The sequence below is a fragment of the Pezoporus wallicus genome, unplaced genomic scaffold (assembly GCF_028554395.1).
Source record: "Pezoporus wallicus isolate ANWC-B61680 ecotype Strahan unplaced genomic scaffold, APGP_CSIRO_Pwel_v1 contig_4788, whole genome shotgun sequence".
In the NCBI taxonomy this organism is placed as follows: Eukaryota; Metazoa; Chordata; class Aves; order Psittaciformes; family Psittacidae; genus Pezoporus; species Pezoporus wallicus.
Window position 1 is genome coordinate 3,317,551 of NW_026638769.1, and position 20,431 is coordinate 3,337,981.

The 20,431-nt window shown below is 37.0% G+C and overlaps 1 protein-coding gene across 3 annotated transcripts in view; it reads left to right on the top strand.

Moving 5' to 3' along the window:
- PHIP (pleckstrin homology domain interacting protein) overlaps positions 1-20,431 on the top strand; it is a 105,505-nt gene that overhangs the window by 2,080 nt on the left and 82,994 nt on the right. For all 3 annotated transcript variants that reach the window (XM_057412499.1, XM_057412497.1, XM_057412498.1), the window contains exons 5-7: positions 9,385-9,535; positions 9,653-9,751; positions 17,648-17,808. In XM_057412499.1, coding sequence (XP_057268482.1) covers positions 9,385-9,535; positions 9,653-9,751; positions 17,648-17,808 — 411 coding nt within the window. The remainder of the gene's footprint in view (positions 1-9,384; positions 9,536-9,652; positions 9,752-17,647; positions 17,809-20,431) is intronic.

Below are 20,431 nucleotides of genomic sequence, written 5' to 3' on the forward strand. Positions count from 1 at the left end.
CCATCAGTAATGCATCCAGTAAATACTACTGGCATATACATTATCTTAGTTATATTATTAATGTTACAGTATGACTCATAGGTATTTATTACAGTTGGAACAGGTTTATTTACTGCATTAGTTTTCTCTGGAGCAAGAGGTAGATTGGCTCAGGCACTTTAATGCATGTGTTGTGGAAGAATTGATAGCAGCTGACTTGCTGAAAACTGATTCGTACATACCAATAGTTCTCAATTTTCCTGAAATCAACCATCAAGAAATTCAACTGTGAATTTCAGAGTGCTGGTACTTTTGCATTATATACTGTGCTTTACCTATCTATTTATAAGGTCATATTATTTATTTCAGGTAATAGTCAGAAGTTGGTTGGCAAAACTTCCCATGTTTCTTGCGGTTTTGTTTTTTTTTTCCAATAAACTATGAAGAATTGCAGGTGTACTCCTAGTGTAGAATGGATTTGGGTTTCTTCTGTATAGTCAGAGTATGAAAGGATGTGACAAAAGAGAAAGTGAGAAAAAAGGGAGTTTGAAGTAAGAAGACTTGATGAGAAATAAATTCATTCAGACCCTTATTTCCAAGAAACATGTCATGTTTGTTGGAATGTTGGTATTCAGTTGTAATAGATATGTAATGAGGTAAGATGTACTTACTCAAAATTTGGACTTGATCGTGGGTACAGGTATCAGGCAGTGTGATGCTGACAAGCACCTTTCTGTTTTCACAGTCTTCAGTTCCTAACAGAGTTTCCTTCCCTTTGTCCCTACCTACATGTTGGGGGGGGGGGGGGAGAAACTGGTTACTTTGTTCTTGATGCTTTTCTCCATCCTCTCTCTGCTGTTGCTTCAGTTGTCAAAGATTCATAAACTTTGTACTACTTTACATTTTAGGCTTGTGAAAGCTGTCACGGAAGTGTATTTGCAGTGTGGCAGTTACATTTCATACGAAAGAGATGTTTTTCACAATGTCTTGTTTCATTAAACAAAAAATTTGCTTATTTCAAACCAAGGAACCTGTTAAGGTAGAGGGTGATGATAAGCTAATTTTCTGTTTCTACATTTTTATTATCTTTTTATTATTATTTAAATCTTTTTCCCAGCTTTAAGATGCTGCTTCTTTTTTCTGGAGACAGCATTTTCTGTCATGTTGGTACCACTTCTCAGACTTGAAAGCCTTGAGCTTTCACTAAACTTCATAGAAGGAGCTGAAGGGAGAAAAGCTAAGAAATAAAAATACCAGTAAATGTAGTGTTGGATGTCTGACTTTTGCTCTTGGAGGGAATAAAGGCTCTGTGTAACATGGGTGGAATTTAATCCCAGGATCTGTCTTGTTGGTTGCAAAATCATGTCTTTTATTATACATCTATTAAGGTGCATATCTTTTAAAAGGATGATGTTTTTCCTGGTTCTGTCCTTGTTTTGAAAACACTTACTTAGGAATTCCTATTAGAACTAACTTTCTGTTATTAGACTAAAATTCACAGCCGTAGATACTTTATTTCTGTCACTTAATTCATGCAAATAATGTTAAATCCCATGCAATTTTCATCTTGTAAATTATTTTCATTTTTCTGTTTGGTCAGTGAAAGTAAATGTTTCATCATCTTACAAGCTAACACTGTGCTCTGCATCCTTGTAATGCTACAGGAAAATAAATATGTTCAGAAATGCTATTATAATACAGTTTACATTCTGAAGTGATCTTTTTTGAATTCAGAAGTATACTGTTTCTCTAATACACTTTTCTACAGCCACCATTTGTCATATATATAAACCGCTTGAATCTCACTTTGAGAGTGTGGTCTCATTTCAGAGCACCAGTCTCATTTTTGTGTGTCAGTATGAAGGTTTCTATTTGTGTGATAACAAAACAGTTTCCGAGAACTAAGTACGCCGGTAGGTCAGTCTCAGTCTGTGTGTATCAAGGTTGGTGAGACTCTCCAGCAGCAGATCTCGGGATGTTTTGCATTCTCTTGCATTAGTTGAGACTTTTTAATGGTAAGCCAGCTGTTTTTGTCTTCTTTTTGAAAGACTGAGGATTTCTCATGATGGGGGACAAAAATCGAGGAGTTTTATGAGTTAACAGCTCACTTCGGGAGAGCCTGCGAATTGTTTACAGATTGTGGTTAAAGATGTTGTTTAAGTGTTGTGTGGTTAGGCTTTAAAGCACCTTTGCTAGGGCCTTGACACATGCACGAGCTGTGCATCATCATTTGACTCTAGGGTAATTGTTTTTTCACATTGCAGTTTTGACGTGCGTGTAGCTGCTCTAATTGTACACTGCAGATCAAAGCTGTGCATCTCTGCTGCATCCTTTGTGTGGACATGAGTGCTCATCCCAGCATGCGGTTAGTTAGATAAGGGAGCTGAACTGTCTGAAAAATGCACAGTAAAAAAACAGGTTTTGGGTGGTTCAGCTCTCCTCTTGCATGCAGCAATGTGTGTCCTACCTGCACATTGAGGGATGTGATAGGGTTGCACCTGGAGGGCTTTGGCAATGTGTTGGTGTTGCTCTTTTTGGGAGCAGAGTGGACTTTAGATGGGTGAACATTAAGATTCACAGCAACAATTTAGAGCTACTGGATTTTTTTTTTGTTTGTTTTTTGGGGGGAGGGTTGGTGTGGTGTTTTTTTTTAAATAATATTATTATTATTTTAAAGATCTTCTAGGTTATAAGCATCATACTGTGCATGAGTTCAATTTTTCTTATCCAAAATATCAATGTAACTGTCATTTTCACTGTTGAGTTAGAATTTTGTTCATGTTGGTGGTGGTTGAGGAGAGAGAAATAGGAAGGCGGTGTGACAGGCTTAGGGGGTAGTATGCCTTGTTCTCAGGAACAGAACAGTTTATTGCTGTTTTGTTCACATTTGTCCTTTTCTCTTCCCCTGCCCACAATTATTAAATGTGACTCAGAAATGATAAAATGGCTGTTTTCAGGCAATCCTAGTGTTTGTTCTTTTTTGGTTATGCAAAGGTATGTGAAGTTACAAAGTATCTGTGGGACTGGGACACTAGGTCCCTTACACAAACAATGAAATACAGTGCCTAAACTACTTTTACCAACATAGTAAAAGTCTTTTAGACAGCATTTTGGTTACTGTTTAATAATTCTGCTTTTTAATAAGTAAGCAGATAGCAAGTGTGTTTTTTTTTCTTCAGGAAATGTGCAGTAAAGGTATTCAAAGACATGGGGAGCAAAAATAAAAACTTACATTGAATCAGACAGCTGTGTCATCATCTAGTTTCTGTTATTAACAGTAATTTGGGGAGAGTCTATATTCAGTGCTTTGGAAGGTGGTCTGAGAGACTGGAGGTAAGAAAACCTGTGAAATCATTGTGATCTATGGCTGTGTTTTTGGTCTCATTGTCAGTGCTTCTGTTGGACATAAATCAACTTAAATGATTTCCTTTTAGTTCTGAAAGACAAACATTTCTGTTCTACAGGCTGTTCCCTTACCTGGGAAATTTAGGTAATGTTAGAGCCTCTCTGTTCAAACTGTTACATTTTGATGAGAAGGAGCTGTTCATTGTGCAAAATACCACACCTTCGTTTTGTTCCACAGATAACTGAGAGGGTTAGCTAAGTGACCTGCTTTGTGCTAGTTCTTTCAAACTGAAACTAAGGAACATTGATGAGAGATGAGATAAAGAGGTATATCAAGTTTCTAAGGTGTAACTTTTATTAAAAAAAACCAAAACAACAAAAAATGCACAAACCCCCACAAATGCATGAGTTTAAGATGGGCAAAAGGTGCACGTAATCTAACAGTAATAAGCATAGGTGAATGTCTTAGTTCATAAGGCTGAAAATGCTGCTATTTTTCATACCTTCTCATGTGTAAATAGCAAGCTTGCTGTGGTGTGTTTTTACTAAGGTTTTTCATCTGCTCTGGCCTCACGTCTATTAAAAGTGTTAAATAGTTGGAAAAAATTGTATGTTCTTGAGATGGCTGGTTTCATACAAGTCTCTTTCATATAGAATCACAGAATGGTTTGGGTTGGATGGGACCTTAAAGATCATCCAGTTCCAACCCCGTCCCATGGGCAGGGACACCTTCCACTAGACCAGGTTGTTCAAAGCCCCATCCAACCTGGCCTTGAACACTGCCAGGGATGGGACAGCCACAGGTTCTCTGGGCAACCTGTGCCAGTTCCTTACTACCTTCACAGGAAAGAATTTCTTCCTAATATCTGATCTAAATCTCCCCTCCTTCAGTTTAAAGCCATTCCCTCTTGTCCTGTCACTGCATGCCCTTGTAAAAAGTCCTCCTTCTGCTTTCTTGTAGACCCTCTTTAGGTAGTGGAAAGCTCTTATTTAATTAGAGGAAAAAGTAATCTCGCATTAAAATAATAGGTGTTCCCATAGGAAATAGAGGTGAAGTATCCATATACTTTTAGCTCAAAGATAATTAGAAAGTACCAGAGAAATAAATACACTTTGGAGGAAATGGTTAATTCTCCAGTTCTCCTCTCCCTGTTGTTTGTTGCTCTGCCCCTCCAGCCCCCCAAAGGAAAAAAAAAAAGAGAATCCTTCAGGGAAAAGTAATTGCACTTCATTGCAATTCCTAATTTTAAAGTAATAAGGCACTTGCTAGTGGTACAGGGTACTGTATTAGATTGATGGTTTGATATAGTACAACAATCACTGTAATTCAATTGGAGCTTGTTTTGGGTAATATGTTACATAGCAGAATAGTTAAGCCAGGATAGCTGCTGATATTGGCAAGATAGAGCTCTTGCATCTTGAAACGAAGGTGGCTTACTGACTCTGGATTTTGTTGCTGAATGTCCTTGTGAGGAAATGTGTTTTTCTGAAAGATATTTACAGTCCGACTTGTAGTAAAGCATGTTAATTGTTAGCATGGGGAGGGGGGAATCCCCCAACAGCAGTACATCGGAGAGCGTTTCTGTATGCTTTGTGCTTAGAGCAGAATCCCGAATAGGGTCGTTTTTAACTTGATGCCTAAAAAATAACTGCATTATGTATTACAAATTTAACTAGAGTCTAGGTCAAATCTTGATTCTGTTCACGCATTCACTGTGATTCTGATGCTGAATTATTCTGCAGAGTCATGCAGAATGAAAATACAAGCACTTAGGTCTGTTTCAAAGATAATAAAGATTTGAATGTTTGTCGGAATAGCTGTGGAGCTGCATTTTGTGTATTCCCATGCTGTTTGTTTGGAATAAGTAAAGCTGGGGTAGTAGGTGAAGGGTGAAGTTGAAGATAATGCTTCTGTTTGTTTTCTAAAAAATACTATTTGTGCTTGAGATCTGTATTTTTTTTGTACTTGCTGACAGAATTCTGTTTTTTATTAATGTTTAAGAAATGTTGTCTTATGCAAAAATTCTATTCAAACAAGACCAGCTCTTTATTATACTTACAAAAGCATGTCTTCTGTGCATTTCTGTTGGAAGAAAGAGCAGAACTAGATGTTGCAAATAGCCTAATAGGAGGAGGAAAGAAATCAGCTAGAATTTCAGCTAAGTGGGATTGGCAGAGGAAAAAAAAAAAAAAAGAACAACCCTGGTGCTGTTTGACATCACAGTTTTGGCATAAAATTTTTAAATTCCTGTTTGTAGAGTCCAGTTCTCGCTTTTTCTTTAGAGCTGTTTGAATTTTAAATACTTGTACATCTGTTATTTTTTTTCCTTTTGCTTTTACTTTCTCTTCTTGGTATTAGAGATTGATATCAAGACAAATTTCCATCATTCTGTTGTGTTTTCATAAGCTTTTCTGTTTCTGACAAAGCTTGTAAAGTGTCCTTTTAAAAAATAATTTTATTTCTTTTGTCACTGAAATCTGATTTGAAAGTATTCTTGACAAGGGTTGCTTTTCTTTGTTATCTGTTTTAGGAAAAGGACTCAGAGTGGTGGGTATATTTTAGGTTCGTTCTAGCTTCTTTTTACAGTTAGTCAGTGCAAGAATTGTCTCCTGATAGGCTGTACTTTAGAAAAATGCAAATAATTTTAGCTTTCAAGCCCCTCTGTTTAATGTGTTAAATGAAAGACTTCCTTACCTTGTCCTTTCTTGAGTTGTGGCTGTAGCATTGTGGTTCTCTTCTGCAATTTTTTTGTTTGTTGTTTTCAGTTTCTCAAAAGGGAGGAATCGGGATTAAGGTGAATTCGTGTTACACACTTTCTTTATTTGTGACTTCTACTGTAATGCTGATAGTCACACATACAAACTGTAACTGCAACAGGCTTCCTAGAGAGGTGGTTGCTGCTCCAAGCCTGTCAGAGTCGTGGGCATTTGGACAATGTGCTTAATACCATGCTTTAGGTTTTAGTGAGTCCTGAGGTAGGCACTTGGACTAGATGATTGCTGTAGGTCTCTTTCAACTGGAAATATTCTATTAATATTTTTAAAAGAACTTTTGTTGTTGTTTTGTTTTTTGGTGGTGTTTTTTGTTTTTTTTTCCCTGATGGAGAAGAAAGTACTACACTGGAGAAAACTTACTTAATAGCCTGTTTGTAATGAATATTTAATTTCCACTGTTTATTTCTTTATAAATGAGAAAACGGGAAAGAAGAAAGTCCAAATAAACCTGTAACAAAATAAGAGGGGTTTTCGTTAGTAGATTTTACAAGCTTATTTTTATTACTAAAATAAAGTTGTATAAATTTTCTGGAACTGAGAAGTGTTTAGATGGCCAGTGTCACTGTGTTTTTTTTTTTTTTAAGGGTACAGCTCACTTAGTATTGTTGAATCAGTTTGTTAATGAGGTGGTTGCAGATGCTGCTTAGTAGCAGTATTTGGACAAATGCTGTGCAGAAGCATCATAAAACTGCTGCGTAATTTGGTATAAATAGCTGTTTTGACACAAGTGGACTTAGATGAGGAGAGACTATAGTGTGGGTGTGAGGTATAGATTAAGATCTTTAATAGGCATGATCAAGAGTAATGCAAATAGATCTCCCTTTCCAAAACATTTCCTGTAAAAACTACACGAGGAATTGAGCCTACCTCGTTTTTGTTAAAATAAAAAATGAACACATGGCTTATGACAAATCATGAGAAGTATGACTCAAGATGTCATCTAGCCGTAGTTTTGGAATGTGTCAAAGCCGATTTGCTTAATTTACTTTTGATTTTGTGTATTTGTGATGATCTATAAAATGGAAGGTTTTTGAGCAGGATACAGTGATAACCGAATTGCATATGTAGTTCTAATACTTGTGGTGAAACAAAAAATAATTCAATAATTATTAATCTTGGAGAGACAAGTTCAGGTTTTGCAGACGTGAAGTCTGTTTTCAGGTAGAATTATACAAAGGACAGTATTTAAGTTTTTCAACTCTTTTTGGTAGTAGAGGAGGAGAACAAAAACTAAGGAAATTAATCGGGGCTGTTGGTGGCAGAAAGGTACGTAGTTTTGTCACCTGTTACAGCTGTTCTAATATTTTAGGGCTCTCAAGCATGTTTTTGACTGATTCCTCCTGTAGGAAAAAACTTCCTTCCTGTAGGAAAAAACTTCCTTCCTGTAGGAAAAAACTTCCTTCCTGTAGGAAAAAACTTCAGGTTCTCTTTACAATTTACTGATAAAAATGAATTGGAATAGCAAGTTCTGAACTGAGTAGATAATTTTTTGCCACCCTTCTAATGATGTTGAATTTAGACATTTTGAAGAGCTGATCTGTACAATCTACTGTAACTTGATTTAAAAAAAATTTTTTTTTTTTTTTTAGTAAGAGGCTTTTTCTTTTTTTAAATGACTTAAAAGATTCATGCAGGTTAACCTTTAGGGAGTCAAATTCCAGCAGCTTGCAAGGCCTTCTACAAATGTAACATAATTCACGGAAGGGAAGCCCTGCTTTCCTGGAAGCAGCTAAACATTTGCCTGCTGATGGGAAGTAGCGAATGAGTTCCTTATTTTTCTTTCTTTGTCCTGCAGCTTTTGCTTTAACTGTTAAATAGTCTTTATCTCAACCCACTGGTTTTCTTTCTTTTACCCTTACAATTTTTCTCCCCCACCACACTGAGGGGGAGTGAACAAGCAGCTGTGTGGGGCTGAGCTGCCGGCTGGATTGAACCATGGCAGGAGCAAAAGAGGAGCTTCACTTCCTTCACTAGAGTGTTGTGTTGGTGGTGGTGAGAATTACTGGTATAAGCAAGACTTTTCCAGAGTCTCGTTTTCAGACATCAGCACTCTTTATGTTACCAAACTGCTGGACTACATGAAGCGATTGTAGCTTGTCGGCAAGATAGGAGCACATTTGTTGAGAATGAGGTAAATTCCTGTTAATTAGGGGTAATATAGAAGCATCATTCTGCCTAAAATGTCAATCAAGGCATTCTCTAGTTGAAGAGTAACAAAACATCACTAGCTTCTACTGCAGTACCTTTTTTTTTTCCTTGTTTCTGCAAAGTAAAGCTGTGAAGATGTATTTCAGGCTGTGCGAAGGATAAAACTGCTACACACTAGATCTTGTACAAGAACTGAAGAAAACAGAGTTTCTCCCCTTCCTCCTAATTTTATTATTTTAAGTTTGCTTTGTTATTGTCTAAGCTGACAGTAGCTTATCCGTTTTAAAAATGCTGTTTCTTAACCAAGAGCTTTATAATAGGATTGTACTGTTGACGCATTTGAAGCTTTTTTCCCTTCCTATGCAAGATGGTCTTCTGCTCTAGTATTATAGTAGTTCAAAAGAATGAACTGTGTTTTTTCTGGTCAGTCATTAATATTCGTTCAACACTGCTATAAGAGGAACTCTACTGATAAGAAGAGCTTGTTTTGATACTGTGTGGTTGAAAACAATGAGCAGTTTCCAAACTGGTCATGTTTGTAGCCTAATAGAGGATCATGCATACCAATTTTAAATTGCTTAAGCCAACAGTTTCAAGATAAAAAAAAATAAAATCCAGTTGTGAAGCTTCAACAAAATCTTGTAACTGGTAGGTTGGAGGAGGATGTTTTTGAATTGTCTTCTACAAAGCAGCGTTATTTGTGGATCTTCCAAGAATTCTGTAAATAGAACCATAGAATGGTGTTGCTGTCCTTACAGTCTTTGTCTCATCTTTATCTTAGAGTAACTCAAATTGACCAGATCACTATTTAAATATAATATTGAATATATATACTTTACATTTTGTACTGTGGTTGTAAAGGTGCTTATTAAGTCTATGAGCAACTGTGCCTTAAAGTCAGAAAGCAGAAAATACCAAAAGTTCTCTGTACAAAGTGGCATGTGTTGAATAGAGTAGTAATTAGGACCAGCTGGAAAGAATTATTGCACTTAAAGGTCATTATTTGTTTGTATCCTTAATAAACTGTGATTTTTTTTTTTTTTGTGAATTTGTGTAACAATCTGGAAAAAAAAATCAGTAATTCTTCAAAAATACTGGGTTCTTTAGCAGATGTTTTGTTTGCTCTTTCATAAATAGGTGAAATATTACAGACACTTGGCACCTGACCACTTGCTTCAAATATGCCATCGACTTGGACCTCTTCTAGAGCAAGAAATTCCCCAAAGTGTCCCTGGAGTGCAGACATTATTAGGAGCTGGCAGACAGTCTTTGCTTCGTACAAACAAAAGTATGAAAAATTTATAATAATTTTGAGAGTTCTTGATATTTCGTGCCTCTTCTGAGTTTTTTCATGAAAAAGTGCTCGCCTATATTTTGTTTGTGTAATTTTTTTTTTAAAAAACAGGTTGCAAACATGTTGTATGGAAGGGATCTGCTCTTGCTGCACTACATTGTGGGAGGCCTCCAGAGTCCCCTGTAAATTATGGCAGTCCACCTAGTATAGGTAAGTCAGTTTTATTCTGGCATTGCCATTACCTAACTCCAGGTTGATTGATTATTGCGAGGATAAGAGCTAAGTAGTAGTGCTGTGCGTATTTGACCTTGTTTGTGTTATATACCTTACATTTAGTATCCTTTTTATTAAGATATATTGTCATATTTGCCAGTTTGTATGTGGGAAAAAAAATGGGTATTGTAAGTTAATACACTAGTTCTGCTCTGAAGCTAATTTTGTCTTTGAACTATGAAGAGGAATAAAATACATTTCAGCAGTGAATGCATGCAAATAAAACTTTTTCTTAAAGATGTAGGAAAGCTCTCAGTAGATAAATAATTAGTATATAACAACTTAAAACCAGGAGAGTGTGGTCTGCACCCATTGTTGGGGAGAATGAGTAATGTAGACTGGTGATGCTTTTCTTTGGAAAGATGTGAGTGTCTTGTAGAAGTTATTCTTTCTGCTCTTTGGTCCATTCAGTAATTTTGTAGCTGTGCTTTAGTTTGCTGTGCTGTGTCATGAAGCATGCATGTGCTGTCTGTACAGCTGAAAAAGTGAGAAGCTGGGGGTCAGAGGTGTTTTTTTGTTTTTTTTTTTTTTCTTTCTTAGCTATTTTTAAGCTTTCATATGGTCACTAAAATATGTTTTAGTTTTCAACCTCTTAACAGAAAGATACATGGGTGTATTTTTTTTTTAGTTGCTAGAAGAATTAAGTTGTGGTATTTTAGGAAATTGTCATCCTTTTAATTTTGTCATGAATAGGAAAACATGCAAAATTACTTTTGTCTTTTCATCTTTTTCCGCTGATGTCCAGGGAAGGGGGAATGACTAAGACCATATTACCAGTGTGGGTTATACAAAAGCAGTAGTGATTTATACCAAACCAGTAGTTATAGATAGATGTGCAGTGTGAATAGCAGTGTGCAAAAGCTATCCAATTGATTGGTTCCTGATCAGGTGGAGCTGCTGCAAAGACAAAGGTTTCAGTCTTGGAAAGAAAGAGAAGGCTGAGTATATATTGGGAAACTAATGAGTAACAGTGTACAGATATATAGGTAGGTGCTTTTTGGAATAGGGGCATATTTAATGTGGTAACTTGCCATTACATTTTTTCAATCTCTGAACTCCTTTCAGAAGCTGTTGGTAGCCTGTAAGTTTTCCATTAATTGGAGGCATATATATAAAAATACATAAACTATATGACTGAGCTTAATTTTTGCTGTTTATATTATTTCTGATGAACTCCAATCTCAGAATGCATACCATTACAATTTACCCAGAGAATTAGTTCAAAAACATGATACAGCTGAGAAGCTTCGACTTGGTCAGGTGTCAAAAGTAATTGGTTATCTTGGTAGCTCTTTCATTTTAAAGCACAAGTTGGATGCTTTCAGTGGTATTTTTGTAGATGCTGGGAATATAGGAAGAAAAGATGGTTTTGCTGGGTGTTTAGAGCTGAGTTTTCAGAATCTCATCAGCTAGTATGTATATTGGTTAGAGGTAGTTCACCTAAATGCTCATGTAGCACCTGCATCCATTCAGTGTGGTTTTGTTTAGAGCTACTGTTTTGGTACCTATGTAGAGAGTCGTTTCTGTGTCATGCTCTAGGTGTGGGGGAGAAAATGCTTGTTATTGAATAGAAGAATTCCCCTTTTGAGTGGCTGCACATTGGCCTGAATTGTAAACTGACTAATTGTAAACTTGGAAAATCTTGGGCTAGATTAGTGGCTATTTCTGTAAGGTGACTGGAGGCCTATGCTTTCTAATAGTTAAGATTTCTGTAGCGGTTGCCTTACCCTATGCCTCCAACATGCCTCCTATGCCTATGCTTTACTCCAACATTTTAAAATATTTTTAAGAAATCAGAATAGGAGGAGTGTTTAGCATTGTACTGTAGCTTGCTCCATGGTATATAGTTTTTAGAGGGAAAAAGGTCAGTGTATGAAATCCATGGCAGCTGGAGTTCAAAGAAGGTTGTAGAGCTGCTGTGGTAATAAAATTAAACGTTAAGACAAATAATGTCCAGACTCTCTTTGGGGAAGAGCAAGTTAAGGCTTTCTAAATAAATGTTACTGTTATTGAACCGTCTGCAAAACATTGAGTATTTGCAAAATTACAGTTATTTCAGCATACCACTTTTTTCATGACCAAAGATTTCCTTTTCCAAACATTGAGATAAGTGCTGGTAACTGAATGTTTTCAGCTGTGAAGTATATTCTGATTTTTTGGATGTCTGGTTCAGAACTCTTGTGTTAAAGCATTTGGTTTTGATTTGTCCTAATCTGATCCTCTCAATAAAATCATGAACTGCAATGACACTTCTCTTATAAATTGAACTATAAAATTTTGTTCTGTTTCCTTATGTAATTTCTTGTTTTCCCTATTGGAAGCCTGTATTTTACGGTTTTGTCCAACAACAACAACAACAAAAAGAAACCTATTATTCTTCAGGCTGTTTGTATTTCAGGTGGAGAACCCCCTAGTGGTTGAGGAATAGAAAACATACTGAAGTCTTTGTCTTGGGCAGGAAAACTTAATTTGATTTCAGCAAACATACTGAAATACTTGTTTGTTTGCTAGTGTGATGAATCCGTGCAACCTTGTAGCTGGTTTATATGCAATTAAAATACAAATACGTTATTCTCCAGAAAACTACACAATATCTGTAGAACGTAATGAAGAGAAACAAAGCTTCAATGTGGAATAATCTTTGTCCAGTTGCTATTACTTGTGTAACATAATCTAAGAAGTTGCTGAATTAAGAAAAAAAGAGCTATGTCATATGCTAAATTTTGGTATTATTTTTCTTCTGTTTGTTTTTTTAATTAAAAAAAATCGTCTTTGATGCAGAAAGGAAAAACAAACTCAGTATTTTTCAGGAACTGCTGAGAAAGCACAGAACCAAAGCACAAAGCTTAAAGAGTTTCCAGCTCAAGGCTTTTGGGGAAGCTGGCCACTCAGGTGTGAAGACCTGCATGAGACTGGCTGTTTACCCCAGACATTGAAGAATGTTGTTCCTGACCATCAAAAATAGTATATCATGGTCTTACTGAATAGTCCACCTCAAGAAAAGTTCTGAAGCATTTTGTACTTTTCTCAGTTTCTTCTTAAATGATCCTGCTGTTTTGGCTGTAGGGAGAATGAGAGGTTCTGCAAGTGGTGCAGATCTCTGTTTCTAGAAATACAGTAAATACTTCAGGCCTAAAGGCTAACCTAAGAGTACTTTATGTAACTTTATTACTCTGTTAATTAAAGTAAAAAAATCTAAAAGACCATCTTTTGTTAAAGGATCTGTGTAAAAGTGACATTTTCTTATGCATTTATTCAAGTCTAAAGTAAATTATACTAAATTACTTTTGTTGTGCAAGAAGGAATGAGCTATAGAAGTCTTAAGGAATTTACACTTTGAGTAAAATATGAGTTGAAAAAATATATCATGAAAGCAAAGGGGGTTGCATTGAAGTCAGGGAACAGTTTGGAAATGGTTTTGATCGTATAATTTTCATTTGTTTTTACCTTACACCTTTTGAAACACCTCAGATTCTGCTGTATGAATTAGAAAGGTTGGCAGTTATTTTTGTTGGGTGAATTAATACTATATATATAAAGTTTTAGATGTGTAGAGAATTTTTTTGTTTTCATAAATGCTCCAGTGAAAAGTCAGTATACTTCCGTGAAATGCCCAGAGACAGGTTCTGGCTTCATCACATTCCTGGCTTACCCACTTTCATTGGTTGACAATGATGTATAAGCCAGGAGAGCTGGAGTACTGCATACAGTTTAGAAGTTGAATAAAAAAGTGGCAGGAAGGTAGAAGTCGATTTAAGCTGGTTTTTTTACCTTGGACATCTTTACAGAAGAGGGGGGAGAGAAACCCCAACAACACAAAATTGAGTGTTTGATCCATTTAATCTTGCTAGCCTGGAGTGTGAAAGCAGTCTAGGTGTCTTCTTACACACACACACACACACATATATATATATATATATATATATATATATATATATATATACACACACACATACATGTTATTAACAGCTCTGAATGCACTGGTATTTATTAGAGGCTTGTCTAGGCTCTCAAATTAAGGAAACTTGATTCAATATGGATAAGAGTTGTAAGTGAAGTATATTCTTTAGGTGTCCTTCCAGGTTTCTTCTGAATTTGGTTCTGGTTTTGTGTGACTGGAAGGGGAATGCAGGTGGATTCTGTTCCTCAGAATAGAACTTTCATTAGTTAAATACAACTCCAGAAAGGAAGAAAATGAAAGAAAAGTTATAATGTTTTTTGTGTATGCTTTTTTTAAATGTAACTTGGTACAAATTAAATTTGCTTTATCACTAACTAGCAGATAAAGCAGATTACTCTCCCTCATCTTTAAGGCGTATTTCATACCTGGGATAAGATCATGTAAATAAGCTGATGGAATCAGTCACTTTGGTAAAATTGAAATAAGAAAACCAAGAGGGAGGGGAAATCAGCACAGCTAATACTGCCATATCTTTCAGACCCCCAGATTTATTTTCCTTCTACAGATCACTGTTTTTCTCTGAGCTGCTTGTTCTGTTGTGGGTAGGGAGTGGGTTAGAGACCTTCTAAAACTTTGAAGGTATTCAGTTGGTGCCTGTTGCATACCTTTTGAGTGGGAGAAAATCTGTTTTGTAAGTCTTCCTGAAAACTCCCTGAAAACTCCCACCGCTTTACCTTCAGCAGCTTTATGTTTGATTTTTAGATAGATTGTTCTGAGGGAAACCAAACAAACAAAGTCATCTTGACTGTTTGAGATGTGTGGGTTTCAGATTGAGGTTGTTGGCAGCAGTGAATTGTAACAGTCAAAGTGAGATTATAAAAAATGAAGTTCCATTTTATGAAGTTGTTTGAAGAGCCCACCTGTCAATTCACAGTTTAGGTTCCTAAGTGGCCCTTACAAAAAGGGAATTTAAACTCTTAGCTTTAGTGTTTAAGCTTAGAGCCTTCTCACCCTACCCCGTTTTCTTTTCTTTTTTTTTTTTTTAACTCTTCGTTATTGCTGAAATGTTCATGGTGGTCAGGGGAGCTTCCTGAGGACTGGATGAGCACAGTTGTCACGCCTGTCTTGAAGTAGGGCAAGATTGAGACTGCAGAACTAAAGGAGAGTCCTTCCTGCCTCAGTCCTGGGGCAAGTGATAAGAAGATACTCTGGAAGCCAAAATACTAAGGTCAGGAACATGGCTGAGTAGTTGACATTTATCTGTGAAGAAGTGGTGCCTGACTAGCCTGGTAGCCTTTTGAACAAGATGAGTACTTTGGAAGATAAGGGAACAGCAGTGAATGTTGTTTATGGCCTCAGCAAGACTGTCTAAATAGGCTCCCGTAACATTCTCACTGACCAGCTGATAAGATAAGGCAGAAATGCTTGACCCCAAGGGTTGTGATCAGCAGAATGAATTCTAGTGACTGATGTGAGGGCCTCTCGCTCATGGTGTACTCTAGGGGTTGATACTGGTAGAGCCAGTATTGTTCAACATATTCATTAATAACTTAGATGGTGAAACACCATGTTTTGCAGATGATGCAAAAATAGGAGTGACTGATGGATCAAACGGTCTGTGTTGCCATTCAGGGGACCTCTGTAGGCTGGAGAAATGAGTCAAAAGGAATCTAATGAAGTTCCACAAAGAGAAGTGGAAAAGTCACTGGAGGAATAACCTCATTAATCAGCAGACACTGGGGCCAACAGGCTGAAAAGCAGCTTTGCAGAAAACAAGCTGGCTGTCATGGTATTGAACATGTGAGATGTTGAGTCTGCAACATGCCCTTGCCACACACAAATGAAGCAGCATCCTGGGCTATTGGACACAGTGCATTGCCATTAGGTTAAGGGTGTTCCTTTCTCTCTGCTCAGCTCAGGCAAGATCATACCTAGAGTGTTGGGTCCAGCTCCTCAGAACAAGAAAGACATGGACAGACTGTGGATAATCTAGAAGCAGACTAGGCAGATGATGAGGGAATTGAGGTATCTGTCATTACAAGGAGAAGACAAGAGAGCTGGGATTGTTTAACCTAGAGAAGAGAAGAGAAAACATGGGGGTAGTGCTGTCAATGGGCATAAATACCTAAATGGGAGGGTGTGATGAAGATGGAGCCAGACTGTTCTCACTGGTGCCTTCTGGCAGGACAGAACCTTATATGAAGTCATTGGTTCTTATCCTAAAGAGTCTGCTTACAGTTTCCATTTATTGACAGAACATCTCTTCAAATTAAATTTTTAGTTCAGCTTTTTCTCCCTTTTTGTAAACTATATTTTCATTTGAAGGCATTGCTAGAAGCTGATTTCCAACAGCCATCTCCATCTGACATTAAAAACAAGCAGAATGTAACTTCTGAGTAGGTTATTGTGTAAGTTCACTTTATTACTGTGACAAACACCTCCCTTATTCTCTTTGTCCGTGCATGTGTGTGTGTGTTTGGTTTTTTTGTTTGGTTGTTTTCCTGGGGTGCGTGTTATTTTTTGTTGGTGTGTTTTTTTGTGGGGTGTTTTTGGTTTTGTTTTTAACCATAGGATAATTTGGCAGAAACCAAAACTAGATTTATCTTGTGACTGAACTAATCCTGGTTTCCTGCTGTTCTAAAGTAGACTCTTGGCAAGGAAGAGCTTTGTCATAAAGCAAATGCGACCACATCTTTTTCTTGCGAACAGGGAAAGTGAAGAGGGTATAGTAGAACCTTAAGGCAATAGTGGCACATTGACTAAAAATGGCTCTTCCACAGCTAATGATCCTGCTCCTTCACAAAGCATCTTGAACTGTGAAAACTTCCTTGAATCCTTGGGCTGCACAGGCAGTTAACCAAAATGTTTCAGGGCTCTTCTTATGGCCTGAGGCCAACGGGCTTGGCAGTTGTCCATACCACTAAGTGCTTTTGCTCCTTATAGAGTAGCTACAATCCAGTTTGCATATTTAATGTAGTTTGACCTGTTCTGACTCATGAAACAGTGTCTGGTTGGTCTGGGCTAAAACCAAGTGATGCAAGAGGTGTGTAGCTGTTCCACAGTTTGATGCTAGGGAGTGAATGTTGTATCGCCTGCTTTATCACCATTCTGTGGAGTATAAAATGAATCGCCATTGCCATTCTGCGGTCTGGTGATGATACCGGGAGCTATTTGACTAATGTCTATGTATGTATCCATGCATATAAGCATTATACTCTGTTGCTTTGTCATTGCATGAGTAACAGTTTAAAATTACTAACACCGAGCTTTATTTTCCTTACTGAAGTTCTTGATGGAAGATTTTTGTTTGTTAAAATGAAGTAGATTCCTGCTCCTGGACCCGCTTAACTTTAACAGTAAATCCTAAACTCTTTGAATAAGGTTCTGTTAAACAAAATCAGAGTGTTCTGTAAAGTTTTATAGCTTTGTATGTAAATTTGTTTGGTGTTTTTTTTGTTTTGTTTACCTGTAGTGGGTAGCAGTATTAATTATTGACTTGTAAGTGGTAGATAAATATTTGATTACTTAGAAATCAAAAATCAGGTTGTCTTGGAGAAGATTTGAATGTTTAGTCATATTCAGTTAGTAGCTGTGTGGAAGCTCGTAAATTTACTTAACTCCACTATGGAAACTCTCTCAGTTCTCCTGAATTTCTCACTCTAGGTATAAAGTTTGAGCATTGACAGTTAAAAGATGTATTGCAACTTTATGCTCTGTCTTGCATTTTGGTACTTTTTTTGACAGTCTGTGTCATAGGCTACCTTTGTATATATTTTTCCCTTAACTAGGGCAAAATGAGAGAATTACTATAGTGACCTGTTCATGTGGGAAATGGTCCAGTGTTGAAACAAGCTTTCCATCCTGGAGATGTATTTTAGCTTATGAACCCTTTATAAATGCTGTCTCTTCTTTTTTCTTCCCTCATTTGGTAGTGGATACCCTATTTTCAAGAAAACTAAATGGAAAATACAGACTTGAACGCCTCGTTCCAACTGCAGTCTATCAACATATGAAGATGCACAAACGAATTTTAGGCCACTTATCTTCTGTATACTGTGTAACTTTTGATCGGACTGGCAGGCGAATATTTACTGTAAGTACAAAATCTTTACTTATGCAGATTAATTTTTTTTAAGTACAGATAGCATTACATGATTGTTTCCAAAACTTAAATATATTGATATTGTATATCAAGAGCAGATATATGCTTTACTACTATTGCTATCATATATACTTTTTAATAACCATACTGGTTTGCATGTTAAAACAGTTTTGTCACACATCTTAAGGCTAGATGATTTCTGACTGAACTACGCAGATCAGCAAACTCATTTTTTTCAGTAGAAAGGAATTATGCTGTGTAGATTCTTTCTTTCCTTTAGGAAAACATAAGCAAAAGGATGGACCACCACTGCAGAATTTGATAGGAAGTTAGAAAGGACAACCAATATGTAATTAAAGGTTGTTTTGACTTTTCCCTGTAACTTTTCTTACATTTAATAGCATGAATATTAAGTTTAACAGTTTGGTCATGCACTTAGGTTTGATACAGCGTGTTGAAGGAAACTAGAAAGCTAAAAATTCATGTGGTGTGTTCTGACAAATGTTGGTTCATAAGGAGTTGTCTCAATGAGATCCAGGAACTTCTTTACTTTGTACCAGTGTCTTAATAGTTTTAACTATTTTACTTTTTGACAACAGCAAAAAGCAATATTGGAAGGATGTCTAAAATCAGTACTGAAATTGTGAAATTACAAGTTTTCCAAGGAGTGGGAATTATAAAAACAGATATGTGTCAGTGGAAGTTGGATATCTTGGTAAGCAGTTAATTTAGTAGAACCAAAGATCTCATGCACACGCACACCTCGTGCCAGTCTGGGACACTTTGGCTGCCTTTATTACCTTCCCACAAATCCTGGATGTAATTGATACCTTTGTGCATCCAGGAGTTTGACTGTCCTTTCTAACCTCATGGCAGATAACACCAGCAATGCAGGTGGAGGTGTAGTTCAGTTCTGCTTTGTGTACTGCACTCTTAACCTCTCAAATTCTGTCAAGGCAGTCGTTAATATAATTGGCCCTTTTGCCCACACACATTTTGCTTTGTTTCATGCAGGGATGTGGGGTTGCAGAAATGGGACGCTTGCAGTGTTTTGAACGGATCTGTTTGCTTTTTACCTCAGGCATCGCAGAGACTTGTTTCATGTTTCTTCAGCTTTCATTGCCAAGCTCAACAGTCATAGGCATTAAATTCTTATGTTCTGTAGTTTGTGTGGTTAAGCTATCAGGAAAAGGGCTCTGTGTTGTAGCTTTATTTTATATGTGACATGGCAGAATGGATTAGAGATTTCACGTGTGGAAGTTGGCTGTGCTTACCCTGTTCACCTTTAATATAAGAAGCACAAACAATTTTTTATTTAAGTGCGTAAAACTCCTTATTAAGGTCTTCAATTCTTCATTTTTCTAAAAATTACCTAAATCTTCTTCCATAGATGTACTGTACTTCCTCTGGTGTGCATCTGCAGTGATCATTCTTTGTTGCACATTCCCTTGTTTTCTGCAGTCTTATTTAAAAGTGATTAAGAAGGGAGAATTCTCTTGACTGTAAGAACAGTTTGTTTCCAAAAGAAAAGTAGAGGAACCTGAAATAAAATGGGGGGAGCAGTATTGCTTCTGCTGTAATCCCATATCATTGCTGTCAGTCCTTTGCTGACAGATATACTGGTGTACTGGTATGATTGCTTGAAAAAAAAAATCCCAGTTTAGATCATGATTACTTACATCTAGTGCTTAAATAAAGTGTCCATAGAAATCAGTGGTGGCTGGTGAATATTCATTTTGGAGAGCCTCAGAACTTCTTACGTTTGCATTCTGAGGTAGATCCAGGTTTTTTTGTGTAGATGTTTAAGTGGTTGTTAGCAAACAGAAAACCAATGGGTTGGATTCCGTTTTCCATTAAAATCCAGGTTGCTGTAGCTGGTGTGATGTAGTCAGTGGATAAACAGTCATGAGCTGTCTTCTTGTAATTGCATCTGTGTAATGAAATGGTGCCAGTTCTTTTCAGTCTAGACCACTACTGTTACTGAAGTCTCTAGTGCAATAAGGAGGAATAGGAATTGATAATAAAAAGTACGCCAAACTTCATTCCAGACACGTCTGTTGCCGGCATGTAGATTTGCGTGCATCAACAGGGAATCGTTCTCGCTCTGCTTTTTCACTCTAAACCCGTAGCATTCAGTGTGGCATGCGCTAGAGGAGAGGTTGGTTTAGATTTATAATTGGTTCTAGAAGATGCATCATAACCATTTCCTTTTCCTCCTGGCCTCTGAGGATTGAAAGCCTCTAAAATTCAAGTTCTTTTTATGTTCTGCTTCAAATTAAAAGGAAAATGAAGTGATCTCAGCACACTTTTGAGTCATATTCTTCTGGGAGATGTTTGCTAGGAAGATGATGCTCTTAGTTTGCCTAAAGGCAATGAAAACAGGGCATTATGCAGTTCTGCTAGCTAGTAGGTCTGTATTGGGTTTTTATGTCAGGGAGAGAAGGTAAGGGTACAAGGGTGGCATGAGAAGTTGCTATAAGCCTCTTCTGTATCTGATGGAGCCAATGCCAGCTGGTTCCAGGACTGACCTGCTGCTGGTCAAGGCTGAGCCCAACAGTGATGGCAGTAGTGCCTCTGGGGTAACATATTGTGTAAAGGGGATGGCAAACCTGGT